General features: G+C 36.8%; 1 protein-coding gene across 4 annotated transcripts in view; it reads left to right on the top strand.

Moving 5' to 3' along the window:
- Positions 1 to 14,612, top strand: part of nav3 (neuron navigator 3) — a 587,869-nt gene that overhangs the window by 145,009 nt on the left and 428,248 nt on the right. For all 4 annotated transcript variants that reach the window (XM_016993769.2, XM_062980879.1, XM_016993770.2 and 1 more), the window contains one exon: positions 51 to 454. In XM_016993769.2, coding sequence (XP_016849258.2) covers positions 383 to 454 — 72 coding nt within the window. In that variant the 5' untranslated portion in view covers positions 51 to 382. The remainder of the gene's footprint in view (positions 1 to 50; positions 455 to 14,612) is intronic.

Here is a 14,612-nt window from a genome sequence, read left to right on the forward strand (position 1 = left end):
AAATGCAAAATACTAGAAACCAGCTATAATTTCTTTTTCTTTTTCAACAGATTTACCAAAAGGATGTAACATTCAAAAATGGAAACTTGTATAGAAAGGAACAGATAGCAGTTGGCGCTCAACGATTGACTGATCATTTCTCTTTGGATGTATTGGCTTTTAAGAACGATATGTTGATTCAGAAAGTCCCAAGTGAGCAACATGAAATTTGTTTCATCTACACAGTCCATGGAATTTTAATTTATTCCTTGGGGTCAGTGAATTTTCGCAAAGGTGTGTGATGGAAATAGCAGCCTGTCTCTGTGTCAGTCGACAGTACCTTGTGGATTAGTTTGCTGTTGTGGAGTACTCATTCCATTTTGAAAGACAAGGAACAGATGTGATGGATTTACCTTCAGAAATGAACAGGCATGGGAGAAATCCACTCAGCCACAAGCTAGAAGATCAAAAGAAGGTAAAAAAACCCACTTTTAAATTAGTTTATTTTATAAAATATGCAACATTTTACAAACTGTGGTCTAAATATGCCTGCAGGCATGTGATTATTGCTCCATTGTAGTCTGTTTCTGTGCAGCTAATTTCCATTGCTACCTGATAATCCGAGTCTTAGAATTATCTAGCAAATTGGATGTCAAAACATTCAGTTTCCTGATGTTTCTGTATCTGTGCCAAAAATCTCTTGTAGTAAGCAATACTGCTAACTTTGTGCTGACCTTGTTGGCGTACTTCATTCCTTGCTATCAAAATGACATTTGAACTTCCCACAACATTTGATAGTAACTATGTAAAAGTGCTTTACTGTGTAATTATTATTAACATTATATGTGAAATGGATTGAAATGATGAAATGTTGTTGAATTAATGTATTGAAAACTCTATTTTATCAGAAGGAATGGACTACTTTGGCTTACTGGACATGCTGTCTACTCATTTATTTAGTACCGAAATAAGATCTGAAAATGCTTGAAACAAATACATAAATCTAATTGAGGTTTAACTTTCATGCTGATTAAGGAATTTATTAGATAAATAAGGAAGATTGCTTCCTGTGCTTTCAGTGCAACACTGTCTCTCAGAAGTATGGGGACTGAGGTTGTCTTTTGCAGACATGTCACTTATATCTCCTTCAAAACAATAAGTATTTGCTCATCCTGAACTTGTGTCTGTATATATAATTATGTATATGAATTTGATTATTTGCCAACTGCTGCATTTAGTTTTCCAATTTCATTGCAGTCAGGCTCTGGATTGTCATAAATATTGTCATTACACCTCTACTTCAGCTCAGTTCCTCAGAAATTAGCTCCGAATTTTGAGACATTTCTGAGCTGCTCCAAATGGTCCCGGAATCTTAGATCTCTTTCACAGTATACAGTTATAGCACAATGATTCCACTTTCATGGCAATGATGGCATCCTTTGGGATATTGGAGTTTGCAGTTTGGTGAGTCATTAGAAATCTAGCAGAGAGCTTGTCTCCCCAAGCTACAAATCACAGTATATGTTATGTTGGGGGAAGAGATGCATAGCACCATAACTGGGGAATGTGAAGGACACTTAATAATCAGTCATTGGTGGTTCTTGCGTCATTGGTTCTAGTATTCCAGAAGAAAAATAGTTGCAATTTCCACTGTGGAGAGTCTTTTTGGCAGTCAATTGAAGATCCTTTTTGACAGGAATGAAACTGAAACTAAGTGGCTTGTTTCACTTCACAAGATGAACTCTGGTAAAATGTTGTTAAGTCTCTTAACTGTCTTGTATTACAAGGAATGCTGTATGGTTTGATATCACATTCAGAGACTGAGAGAGAAAAACAGCATATGGATCAATGGCATTAATCAAGAAGGATCCTGTACTGGTTTATGGGTGTTGCATCTTTTGAAAATTGAGCGAGAACTTTGATCACTTTGGTACACAAATTTAACTTTTGCCAAAGTTCTCTTTGCTTTTCCAAAAAAACCCGAAAATCATTGAAACAATGAAGGTGCTAGAAAGCTTGTGTGAGGGTGCTTAGATATATTTCTTCATCGTGGATAAACAATATCAGGTTGTTTATAAATGAATGCTCTTGGTAGATTTGACATTTGATTGACCTAGGACTGCAGATATTTATGCAGATATATAGCTAAACCTTTGATGTAACTAGCTACTGTGATTTGGATTTGAATTGTGATTACAAAAGAATGGGTGCCTTTGTTGATGCTTTGGCTTTGCGAGCTGTGGTTGTGGGATGCAGCTTAATGGTATGAAGGTTCTCGGTTTTGATTTCTAGATAAATTGTATGATATAAAAAGCAATTCTTGTATTCCTAGTTTATGGTGAAAAAAAATATACAAAAAAATTGTCACTGAAAACAATTCTTAAAGTCTTCAATTCAGTTAGGTTGTTCTTTTTCAGACAGCTTCTACAATTAAGTTATTTTAAAGAGAATCTCAGGTAATGTCATTTGTGTGAAAGAAACTACTCAGATAGTTCATTATTGCTGAAAGGTAGCCTTGGGCTGACAAAGGCGAGTATTTGAATGACTGATGCAGCTGTGGCCTTGTCATTTCACAAGATGGATATTTTGTGTTTCTATAAACATTCCACAAAGCACTTCTGTACAACATGTGAACATATTTCTTTCTTATAATGGATGGAGATGGTGGCGGTGTTTAGATTATTGTTTTTACTAAAGTTGATACACATTTATGTGTTGGTGGCAGAAAATATTTGGGAGTGTAAGAAAGAGAGCCATATTTTACAACTCCACATAACATGACCTTTTGTATGCTAGTAGACTAGCTTTGGAGAAAGTGGAGGTTGTTGCTGGGACATATATAATTCTTTCTCAAAATGACTGATACGAAACATGTGTTTCTAGTGTTTGTTTCTAGTGACTAACTGCTTTCTGTTTTATCTAATTGCATTCATATTAAATTATACAGCCTCACAGTATAAAAAATAATAAAAATGTTATTTCATCAGGTGTCTACTATTAAAGATTGAATAGCCCATATACAAAATGCATACAAAACCAGTATTCTGAATTTTGAAATTCCTGTGTGTGCATTTTTGAGAAAAATGACACATCTTGGCAAGAAACCCCAAGTCTAAACACCAAATTAATTTATGTGTCATATAAATAGCCTGAGGTAATTTTATAAATATTTTAAAAAATAATTTATGCACTACTGTTTTATCTACAGCAATCGCTGTATTTTTTTTTTACCAGGGGGTACTGTGAATTGATGATGTTGTGTTGACTGTTTGTTGTCTGTGTTTTGAGTTGCACTTGTTGTATTTTGCATGTTATACCTTGAGTGTTTTTTGAGCCACCTCAAGTCCCTCTGGGAGATGGTGGCGGGATGTAAATAAAGGATTATTATTATTATTATTATTATTGACACAACGACATAGTATGACACAGCAAACAAGATAGGTATGCTGGATTTCGTATCACATAATCACAAGTCGAACACTTCCCAAGCGTTTAGGACTGTGTGATGTATTTTTGGATTATGTGCGCAGATCCCAGTAAGGTGGCCTTTTACAGTTGGCAGATTATTATTATTATTATTATTATTATTATTATTATTATTATTATTATTATTATTGTTACATGGAACCATTAGAAAGCAAAGGTGTCACTACCCTAGCTATCCATGTGGACAGTTTTGGACTTTGGATTATTTTGTATTTCAGAATTTTTCATGTTCACCCTATACTAATACTATAATAGAACAATTGTCTTCCACAATAACCATGTTATGAAAATGCATTTTTCTTGATAGTCACACAATGTAATATAGCATTATACAATACTAGTGGAATTTGTTTATTTCTAATGTCTGGTAGCTTATTATTCATAGCATAGATACGGGTATGGAAAGAGAAAACACATTTGAACGAAGCATAATTACTTCCATGATGTTCATGTGTCTTTGAAATATAAAAGAGTTACGGTTCAAATGATACAAAACTGGCAAAAGCTTGATAAACAAATAAAGCCTATAGCAAAATCGTAATGCACCAGCTGTACATTCATACTTGGATGCTCCAACGATCTGCCACCATAATGACCAGATCTTTCTGTTTTGCCTATAAACAACAAACACATAATAAATAATGTGTCATTTTATAACTGTTGCATTTCTGTTTAGTTGATACAGTATCTGTGCTCCAAACAGAGCACAGAAATGCTATTTAACAAACTCCTGTTAACATTTATTTGAAAATTAATGTACAGATTTTATTTCAGTAAATATTATAAAATTAGTTAATTACACTAATGGTTATTATTACTGAGATATTGTTTAGGTAGTAAAGCAAAGGTTTCCCCTGACGTTAAGTCCAGTCATGTCCAACTCTGGGGGTTGGTGCTAATCTCCATTTCTAAGCCAGATAGCCGGCATTGTCTGTAGACACTTCCAGGGTCATGTGGCCGGCATGACTGCATGGAGTGCTGTTACCTTCCCGCAGGAATGGTACCTATTGATCTACTCACATTTGCAGATTTTCAAACTGCTAGGTTGGCAAAAGCTGGAGCTAACAGCGGGCACTCAGTCTGCTCCCTTGATTCGAACCTGCGACCTTTTGTACTGCAAGTTCAGCAGCATAGCGCTTTAACACACTGCGCCATCGGGGGCTCGAGGTATTGTTTATAACTGGAAAATAAATATAAATTATCTAAAAATGGCCCCAAATGGATATCTTCCAATTATTCCTTAAATACATCTTAGGATTCTAAGACATATCCATCTGAGTCTGTATCAGTATCTGTATAAAAGAGATTTTATAACACCTTTGATACTGACAGAAAGAAATTTATAGTACAAGCTTTTGTCAACTTCATTCGATGAACATCCAATTTACAAACATCTTTGACATTATATGATTAAAACAACAACTTAAAATATGTAGTGTTATAACATTGAGAGATTTTGTAATCAATTTTAGATTTAAAAAATTAATGAATTTAGCCCAAGCTTTGTCTGTGAAAAAAGAAATACTTTATCAATGAATAAATTACATTTTGAGTGAGTAGACATAGTTCCCAATTGTTGTCGTCTTTGGCAAGCTGCATTAAATATAGCAATAGGCAAATCAATAAAGAAAAAGATAGGAAAAGCACACAGAAAAATACATTGAAAGACAGAAATGCCAGTAGCAGTCAGAGGTCTACATTTTGTAGTACCAAAAGGGAAGAAACACTTTGAAGAATGTATACCTACCCTGTTTCCCCGAAAATAAGACAGTGTCTTATATTAATTTTTGCTCCCAAAGATGCACTAGGTCTTATTTTCAGGGGATGTCTTATTTTTCCACAAAGAAGAATTCACATTTATGGTTGAATTTTTTAAAAATGAAAATTTATTATCTACTGTACAGGAGTTGTCATCACAAACCACCATAACCAAACTGTGAATCATTTCAAGAATTTCTATATTATATTTTATTGCTATACTGTTTTTAAATTACTGTTTTAAATTTCTGTTCGTATGTAAATTTATGTTGTTGTTGGGCTTGTCCCTGTATAAGCTGCCCTGAGTCCCTTCTGGGAGATGGAGGTGGGATACAAGAATAAAGTTATTAATGTATTATTATTATTTCTTGTTACTATCTTTATTTCCATGTACAACAATCTATGGTATGTACATTTACCGATTCTGCACGCTTCCAAATAAAAACTTTACTAGGTCTTACTTTCAGGGAAGGCCTTATATTTAGCAATTCAGTAAAACTTCTACTAGGTCTTATTTTCTGGGGATGTCTTATTTTCAGGGAAACAGGGTATTATACTGCTGTTATATTTAATATATAATGATATTATATTTAAAATATGTTCTTGAAATTCAAAAGAAATCTATGCTGCTACTGATATTGAATATCCCATTTGTCTGTCACCTCTGTGAGGGGAAAAAGCAAAAACTTGAAAATTTTAGTAGATATTGACTATTGTTCCCATCTATGAAACAGATCATATTTAGAAAACTACAGTATATTGATTTAAAAAGATTTGAGCTGTACATCTTACACTACTGTCAGAGAACTCTTAAAGACTATGCAGATCACAGATTACTTTTGGGCAAAGAACTATAATATCTCATAATATTACATGTGAAAGTAAATCTCTTGAAAAAAAGTCAAGAGATTTCCCCCACAGTGGACAAAGGATCCAATTACCTTTCTGGTCTGATGTAATTGTGTATTCAACACTACCCCAGCCTCTTTTTAAACAGATTGATGCACCATCTTGGGAATCTTGTAAGAACTGCCACCTCTCATTATTTCATTGCTAGTCTAATACATCTAAGCATTTTTCTAAAACTCCCAAGTTTCTGAAATCATAACAAACTCAGCTGTCAACACTTAAAATGCCCTCCAGTGTTTCTAAAGCCATGGAGAAAGGCTTGACAAGATCACATAGATACACAAATGAAATAAAGAAAAAATGTGACATGATGTATAAAGTCTCCTAAAATAAAATGCAAAATGTGCATGCGAAAAGACAAAAATTATCCTTGTAATTTCCAAGAGCTGTATTTTTAAATGATTCAGTGTAATAGCTTTTCATACCTGTAGCAAATAAATGACATTATTCTAGGAATGAGAAATACTTTTTGTTGCGGTAAAAGTCCAGTCATTTTAATTTAGAATTAATTGATGCATTTATTAGTACAATTTAACTCCTTATTCTTAGCTACTTCCGCCATCTTTCATGAGCTGAGTGCAATCTAAAGTCATGAGGAATCACCTATATACAAGCACTATCTCTGTTTTCCCAATAAAGAGGGCTGTTCAACCTTTGTGTGCCCCCTGTACTAAAAAGTATCAGAAGGAGGCAATCCACAAGGCATTTATAGTTAGAGCACATTGTTAGTCTGTTTTGAACCAGGTGGCAGCTGCTACTAGTTTTTCATGCACCATTAGCCATGAGCCAATGTTGTTTGATGGAAAATGATCAGGACAAAACCATTTGAACAGGAATTTTGAGGATGGAGTCCCTGCTTAGTTACTTCCACTGAAAAATAGCTTATTATACCTGGCATTCATTGGCTGCCTTCCATCAAAATACAGTACTGCATTGCATTAAGGCACTCAGGCACTCATATTTGCACTGGCGTTTGTAGCCAAATAATGCTTTCTTGACTATCATATTTTAATTCTGTCATTATAGCTTAAAATCCATATCGACATGGCAGAAATGCACATGAAAATGAAATCTGCTGGTCTAAGCAATCAGTTGTTGAAACGATATCTAGAGTTGAAGTGTCCTTGACTGTTGTTTTTTTGTGTGCCTCAAGCAGATGAGAATGTTGAAGATAAGTTTTGATCTTCTGTGTTCCCCAAGCCCCTCTAGTGCTCATGAATATTTCTATCCTTACGGACCACAAGAGATAATAAATACACAGATTTTTTTTGCAGTGTACCAAACAGCTATGTTTATATCCATCCACATGTAAATTCACTACTTTCAGTGAATTAGCAAGGGGAAGCAGAGACTATTATTGCATGACCAGTATGTAGTACCGGATTTACCATTGTGCTTAGGTGTGCTTAAGCACAAGGCCCCGTTGGCCAGAGGGATCCACCTTCCTGTCAATTTTTTTTACAATGGGTTTTGCAAAGCAAGCAGTGTAGGCCTACCAGGCCTATCTCCTTTAGGGCCCAAATAAGAGGCCTCATAACTTAACTAGCACAGGGCCTTATTTGTCCTAAATCTGGCACTGCTAGTATGTAATGTTTCACAGAACAAAGGGCCAAACTAGATTTTTCTCTAATATGTAACATGATGATATCCCTTGAGTTTCCCTTAGTGGTGGATCTTGCTTAGAATGCAATGCACAGGAAACAGAGGGTTATCATTTTCTCGCTGGCACAGCTGGAGACTAAAACATATGCCTGTGTGGCTAGAGTGCTTAGAAAAGATATGCTACTGGTTTCCCATAGAGACTTTCTCCATCTACATCTTCTAGCCATTTGTGATGGAGAGAGGAAAGTAGTATTTCAATTATACTAGAAAGAGATGCATTTCCCCTCCCAACCAGGTGATATCCCCACATGTGTAACTTATACAGGGACGACAAGAGCCACAGTAACATTTCACAAATCAAATAAATAATTTGGTCATGAGACTGACCCATTTTCTAACTTATTTTATGGAAACATAAAAACTTATCACAGCAAATAATCTAAAAATTCCAACATTCATTTATTTAAAGTACCTTTACATGTATTTTTAGTTCCTTTTTCTTGTTGTCATGATATTTCTTTTACTGAAGTTTCTGGAACTTATTCAGAAGAAGAATGACAAAGGAAGCATAGAGCAGGAAATTTTCCTTCATATTTCACATGGAGTTGTATATAATCTTTCCTCTCTTCTGATTGTAAGGGTGGGCAGTTCGGAATTATATAAACACTACAGTAGTCCCATCATTAGTCTGGAAAAATGCACGGTAGCGTGTTTGAAATTTTACATATGATATATTTGATAGCTTCCAAAGTGTCATGTTAGAAGTTTAATGTATTGTTTGGTAAATGATAGTGCTTCTGTTTACTCAGCCAATATTTGTGTCCTAAATTGGAGAGGAATGGATAGTAGAAGGCCATATCCATGGCATGGAAGCCTCGAAAATTAAAGGATTAGTCTCGTATCCAGCGATAACTTTAGACTAAGTGAAAAATGCTTCTATTTCTTCAAATTAGGTCATTGGGGTTTTGTTAATCCCTTTCAAACTGAAGGTTGTGACACCTATTTGTGGCATTCTTGAGGGTCCTTAGCTCTAAGACCCAATTTTGGAGTGGGCATGGAGGATAATGGGACAGGAAAAAACTGCTTCTTCCCCCCAGTCTGATCAAGGTTTGGAGATTATTTTGGAACAATGTGGGAAATGTTAAGTATTGTTTTTGAGCTCTTGTTACAACATATAGTTACACTACGGAACTTATGATCACAGGATGTACTGCCATCTGCCAACTTGAAAATGTTTAAAAGAAGATAAGACAAATTCATGTGTATCAATGTCTGGTACTCATAATAGCTATATACTCCCTCTAGTACAGTGGTTCTCAACCTGAGGGTCCCCAGATGTTTTGGCCTTCTATTCCCAGATATACTAACAGCTGGTAAACTGGCTGGGATTTCTGGGAGTTGTAGGCCAAAACACCTGGGGACCCACAGGTTGAGAACCACTGCTCTAGCACAACATGCTCTTTACCTTTGACTATCGGGTTTTTTGGACTACACTGTTGCATTATGCCTTGCTAGTGGACTTCCCCTAGGCAACTGGTTGATTATGTCATGGGAGACTTTTGGTCTGATCCAGCATGGTTCTCATCAATCTTTTAAATGTAAACAAGTGAAAAAGAAATGTCTATGTATTTATCTTGTATAATTGCTTTCCTAACAATATATATTATATTATAACTTTGTAACATTCCTGAACTATAGATGAAGGGGGATGTTCCATATTCATTTCATTCTTTTTGCCTGTGTTGTTATGACTCACTCTCTGGAATTTGTGGATTCCAACTCAGAAGAGTTAAATAGCAAGGGATTTCTTGCTCCAGACAACTCCCTCTCTGACTCTGAGAAATTGGTGTCTGAAGCAGCTGAGGGTTCCCTATTTATTCTCAAGAGACACTCTACCTTTTTGATGCCTGGGGAAAAGATTAGAAAAAAATGGAAGACTGACTAATCACCCACCTGTAAATCTTCTGTCACCTGTGGAGAGTCCTTGTTGTTTGCAAAAGTTCAGCCTCTTTAACAGAATATGCTCTTGCCGTTTCTGTGTTTCCTGGCATTCATGATCCCTGGACTAGCTATCTAGTAGCTACATTCTTTGTCTTTTCCTTTTAGGCTTTGGATAGCTGGATTTGTGTAATGGCCTCTGGACTATCTGAAATCTTGATCAACACATCATCTAGACTGGATTGACAGCCCTGTAGCTTCTTCCCTGAAGTGACCCTTTCCCTTTGGACCCTTGCTATCCATAGGCCTAAGGCAGCTGTGCTTTTTACACTTTTCAGTCTTCTTAAATAACACAGCTCAACAATAAAAATCCCCTGGTGTCTACATTTTTAGGCCTGTTCCTGGGGTTATTTGGGGTGATGGTTCAGAAAACTGCATTGAATAAATAGCATTAGCTTTAGTTTCTTAGATTTGGTGATCATTATTTTCTATGGGTAAGCAGATGACGACTGGTATGTGGTATATGTTCTGTATCTCCAAAACTAGAGCTGACAGGCAGAGGCTGGTGCCCTTTTTGGAATCAGCAGGTCAAATATATCCAGAAACAGGTGTTATCAAAATGTCTTCCTTTTTATATAACACATATACCTGCAGGCCTGAGACATTTGGTTAAAACCTATGTTTCAGTAATTAGTCTCCATTCACAGGCCCCTTGCAGAGTCTACAATTGGCAGCCTCAAATTCTATTCCACAAATGCTTGCATAGTAATTAAAAACTAAACTGCTCTGAGGCAGCAATTTCAAGGGAACCTAGTCAATTGGCTGATGCTAAGATCAGCAATAAAAATTATCTTTGGAATACATGGGGAAACCTGGGGATGATTCTGCAACTTATAAGCTCAAGTTGCAGAGCTTTCCATATCAAAGGTGAAATGAGGTCTTTTACAGTCGGTTGCTGATGAGCTGCAAGCTGAACCCTCAGTCTAACCAGAATAGTGAAATGATAAAGATAAAATATTGTAAAGCAACACCTGAAGTAAAGTTGGAGGTGCCTGCTTAGCTTTGAAAAATTCAACGAGATATGTTAAACTGTGAAGCTAGTGTCAATTCATTTGTCCCTGGTTTCCATTCCAGTCCTGAGTTCACTTATAGCACTGATTTCACATCAGTAAATATGCTCTATTATCAGAATTCATTATGCCATTATGCAAGAGATTTATAATAGAAATGTTATTTTTCTAGACTATGATTTCCCAAATCTTTCAAAAAGCATATTATGCAGGTGGGGAATTCTGGGAGTTTCAGCTAGAAGATAACCTGTCTAAATTCTGTGTTATAGTAATGCTAGCTCCCAGCTTGGACCTTTTCACACAGACAAGATACAAGATGCAGAGTGCCTTTTATAAACTAATTGAAGTTGCAGGCATGTTAATGTTAATTGGCTCCTGGTCCCACTATATGGCAGGAGAGTAATGTCCAAAGAACCCTTGTGTCTTCAAATCATTTGGGGTCCTATTGAGAAGCAGGATTTGTTGATGATGTCTTATAAAAATAAAATAATTGGTGTATGTTGCAAATGGGAATCTGGAAGAATTTCCTTTGCTTTTTGTTATTTTCTCTTGTCTCCACCCCCCTCTCCAAATCAATACAATGGAAGCAAGCAGAAAGATAGTGAGAGAAGGAATTGCTTAAATATTGAGAAATATTCCAGAGAAAAACTTCTATTAAAGGCAAGGGTCTTGTATTCCATCCATAGAGGAAATGACAAAAATTCTAATAAACACATTGTATATGAGACTGATAAAGCAGTTTACTTTTAGCTTGTAAACTGTACAGACATAGATCTTCATCCCAATAGGCTTAAAATGACAGAGAAACAAGCCTCCCCATTGGTGCCAATGGACTATATCTGACTGGACCGAAAATGGCACCCCTCTCCCAATTTTGGGAATTTCCCATTAAACACACTTTTTTTGCCAAGGCGCAAAATTTAGAAAAAGTCATTGTTTGGTTTTGGATATTATGAATGGTCCCATGAGAAAATTCATAAGGATATGGGTGGGCTTCAAGTCCCATCTTCCTATGTCATTTCCCCCCAAACCCCACCAGGATGGAAAATAGGTCATGGGGGGGGGGGGGGTGTCTGTCTGTTTGCCAAGTTTGGTCCAGACCCATCGTCAGTAGAGCTTGCAATTGTCTCTGGATGTGAGCGAAGGTACTACAATTCCCATTGTCCAGGATCCATCCTCATCAGGACTTGAAGTTGGTTATGGAGGGTTGTCTAAATACATCACTGATGGAGTTTGCAGTGCTCTCTGAATGTGGGTGTATGTACTGCAACTCCCATAATCCAGGGTGTATCACCCCAAGGACTTAAAGTGAGTCATGGGGGGGGGTTGTTTGCCAGGTTTCATCCAGATCCATCGTTGGTGGGGTTCACAGTGGTCTCTGGATGTAGGTGTAAGTACTACAACTCCCATCATTCAGGCTCAACCCCTCAACCCCACCAGGACTAAAAGTGGGAAATGGGGGGGGGGGGGCTGTATGCCACATTTGGTCCGGACCCATTATTCGTGGAGTTTGCAGTGGTTTCTGGATGTGTGTGTATGTACTTCAACTCCCATCATCTAAGGCCCATGCCTCCCCCACCCCGTAAAAAAACCCCAAAAAACCATCAGGAGTTAAAATCAGTCAAGGGGGGGGGGTGTCTGGGTGCCAAGTTTGGTCCAGATATGTTGTTGGCAGAAATCACAGGGTTCTGTGATAGTTGGGCCATCTTGAAAAATACATACGTACATACAAACATACATACATACATACATACATACAAACATTGTCATATATTATATTATATAGATAACGATGCGTATTTAAAAGCTATTTTTAAGGATAAAAACACTCTCAAGCAAACTTCCAACAAGCTTCCTTTCCTTTATTTTGTCCTCTTTCAGTAGAACCCAATGCAGTGGAAGATCTTTATACAATTGTGTAACAGCAAGAAAATATTCACTGATTTATTTGAACTGTTAGGCAACAGTAATTGACATTATGCTCTACTTAAATTCCAGATAGTTTTTTGCTTTCAAATAACTGGAGATGTGAAGAATAGAAACCTCCTTTACTTGCATGTAAGACATGTATCAAACTTGCAATATGTCATCTAAGAATAAGTTTCATACTTTCTAGTTCTCACCACAATGCCATTTACTCCTGCCTTTTTAAAAGTTAATGCACAACTGGCAAGTCGACTTCTGGTTAGGTGCCGGAGCAGGCTGCTGCTGGCCAGAGGAGCTCCGGCCCTGCTCATCAACAGATAAGTTTAACTACTTTTAACTACTTCTCCTCTTCAATGAAATTGTTTCTCAGCTGCCCTATTGAGTGTAGGATACTTTGAAGTTGCTGATAAGAACTCCTCTGCTAATTGAGCATGGAGGATAACACTCCCCCAACAGCTCCTCCAACAACTAAGCAAAAGAGGATCGCCGACTTCTATTCAAATCACTTTTCTGCTCTTGCCGAAAATGATTCTGTGGAATGTGAGCCAGATAAATTAACTACACACCCAGGGCATGCAGTAAATAACTCTGACATTCCAAATAACCCCAATAGAGTCAGTGAGATAGGTGTGCAAACCATGGAGCAGGCTGATGTACTATAAGCTACTCCCACACACTCCAACTTATTACTTCCATGGTCGAACATTTCTACAAGAAACTTAGGGAGCTTAACCATAAGGTGGACTCTATCATCACAGCACAGGTGGACGACAGACAATTGAAGAGAACCACTAGTGAGCTAGGGTTGGATAAAATCAATTGCAAAGAGTCTACCCTGTTACTACACAAGATTGCAAACTCCTCACACCTGGTGCTTTCCCCCAAGAAAGTTTGTCTGTCAGTTTGCTACTACAGAAGAAAACTCCCTCCCTGGAACACCATCTATCTTGCCAGGCAGCACCTGCAAGCCCTACTCAAGAGAGAAGCAAAACAAATTGATCTCCATAGAGTAGAACTTGCAAGTCATAAAATATTTTCTTTTTATCCAAATAATGTTACTGTTCTTTTAGCAAAATTTTCATGCAGAGCTCTCATTCAGCCATTTGATTGCTTTGTCTCTATACATTGTTATCATGATCAGGTAAAATAATGTGTATGCATAAACTGGCTTCTGCAGACTCATCACGGATGGATTAAAAACATGAGGATTTCTTTAAAATGCTTCATTACCTCTTTTCCAAAATGTTCTCAGCAGTTTACATATAATTTAAAAAAAGAAAAAATATATACAAATATAACCTGAAATGAAATCAAACATATAGAAACACATCAGCTTACCAAACATTAAGCAAATGAATACTGGGACAAAAGTATTTTATAGTTTTTGTTAAATGTGGAAAAGGACAAGCATCTCATCCTCACAACACTAAAAGCATTTGCAAGCGTAGAACACTGATAAACGCATAGCAACTAGAGACGGCATGGGAACCAAATCCTGTATCTCAATTATACCAGGATCTTTATTGATAGAGACATCCATTCTTACCACTGTGAAGGGCATTAAACACAAAAATTAGCATCCTGAAATCACAGTCTTATACGAATAAATGTGCTACCTATTTTGGAACTGCAGTAGACAAGGGAGCCACCACCTGTAGCTCCTGGGTAGCTATATAGATCAATCTTTTTCTGGTTATCTAATATGGAAGACTAGCATTTTTTCTCACACTGAGTTGTGGATCAGTATCACAATTTTGCCCATTGGTCACACTTCTTTCCTGGAAGCTGTATGGAAACTGGTTGAAGTAAGATGGTTTGCATACTCATACTGATCCAGGGATCACAACTTTCAGTCGTACTGCTGTAGACTATTTTCAGAATTAGTAGGGTCAACACACATGGTAGAAAAGCATGGATTAAAATTGGGATTTCTAATGAATTCAC

Source organism: Anolis carolinensis, chromosome 5, assembly GCF_035594765.1.
Source record: "Anolis carolinensis isolate JA03-04 chromosome 5, rAnoCar3.1.pri, whole genome shotgun sequence".
Lineage (NCBI taxonomy): Eukaryota > Metazoa > Chordata > Lepidosauria > Squamata > Dactyloidae > Anolis > Anolis carolinensis.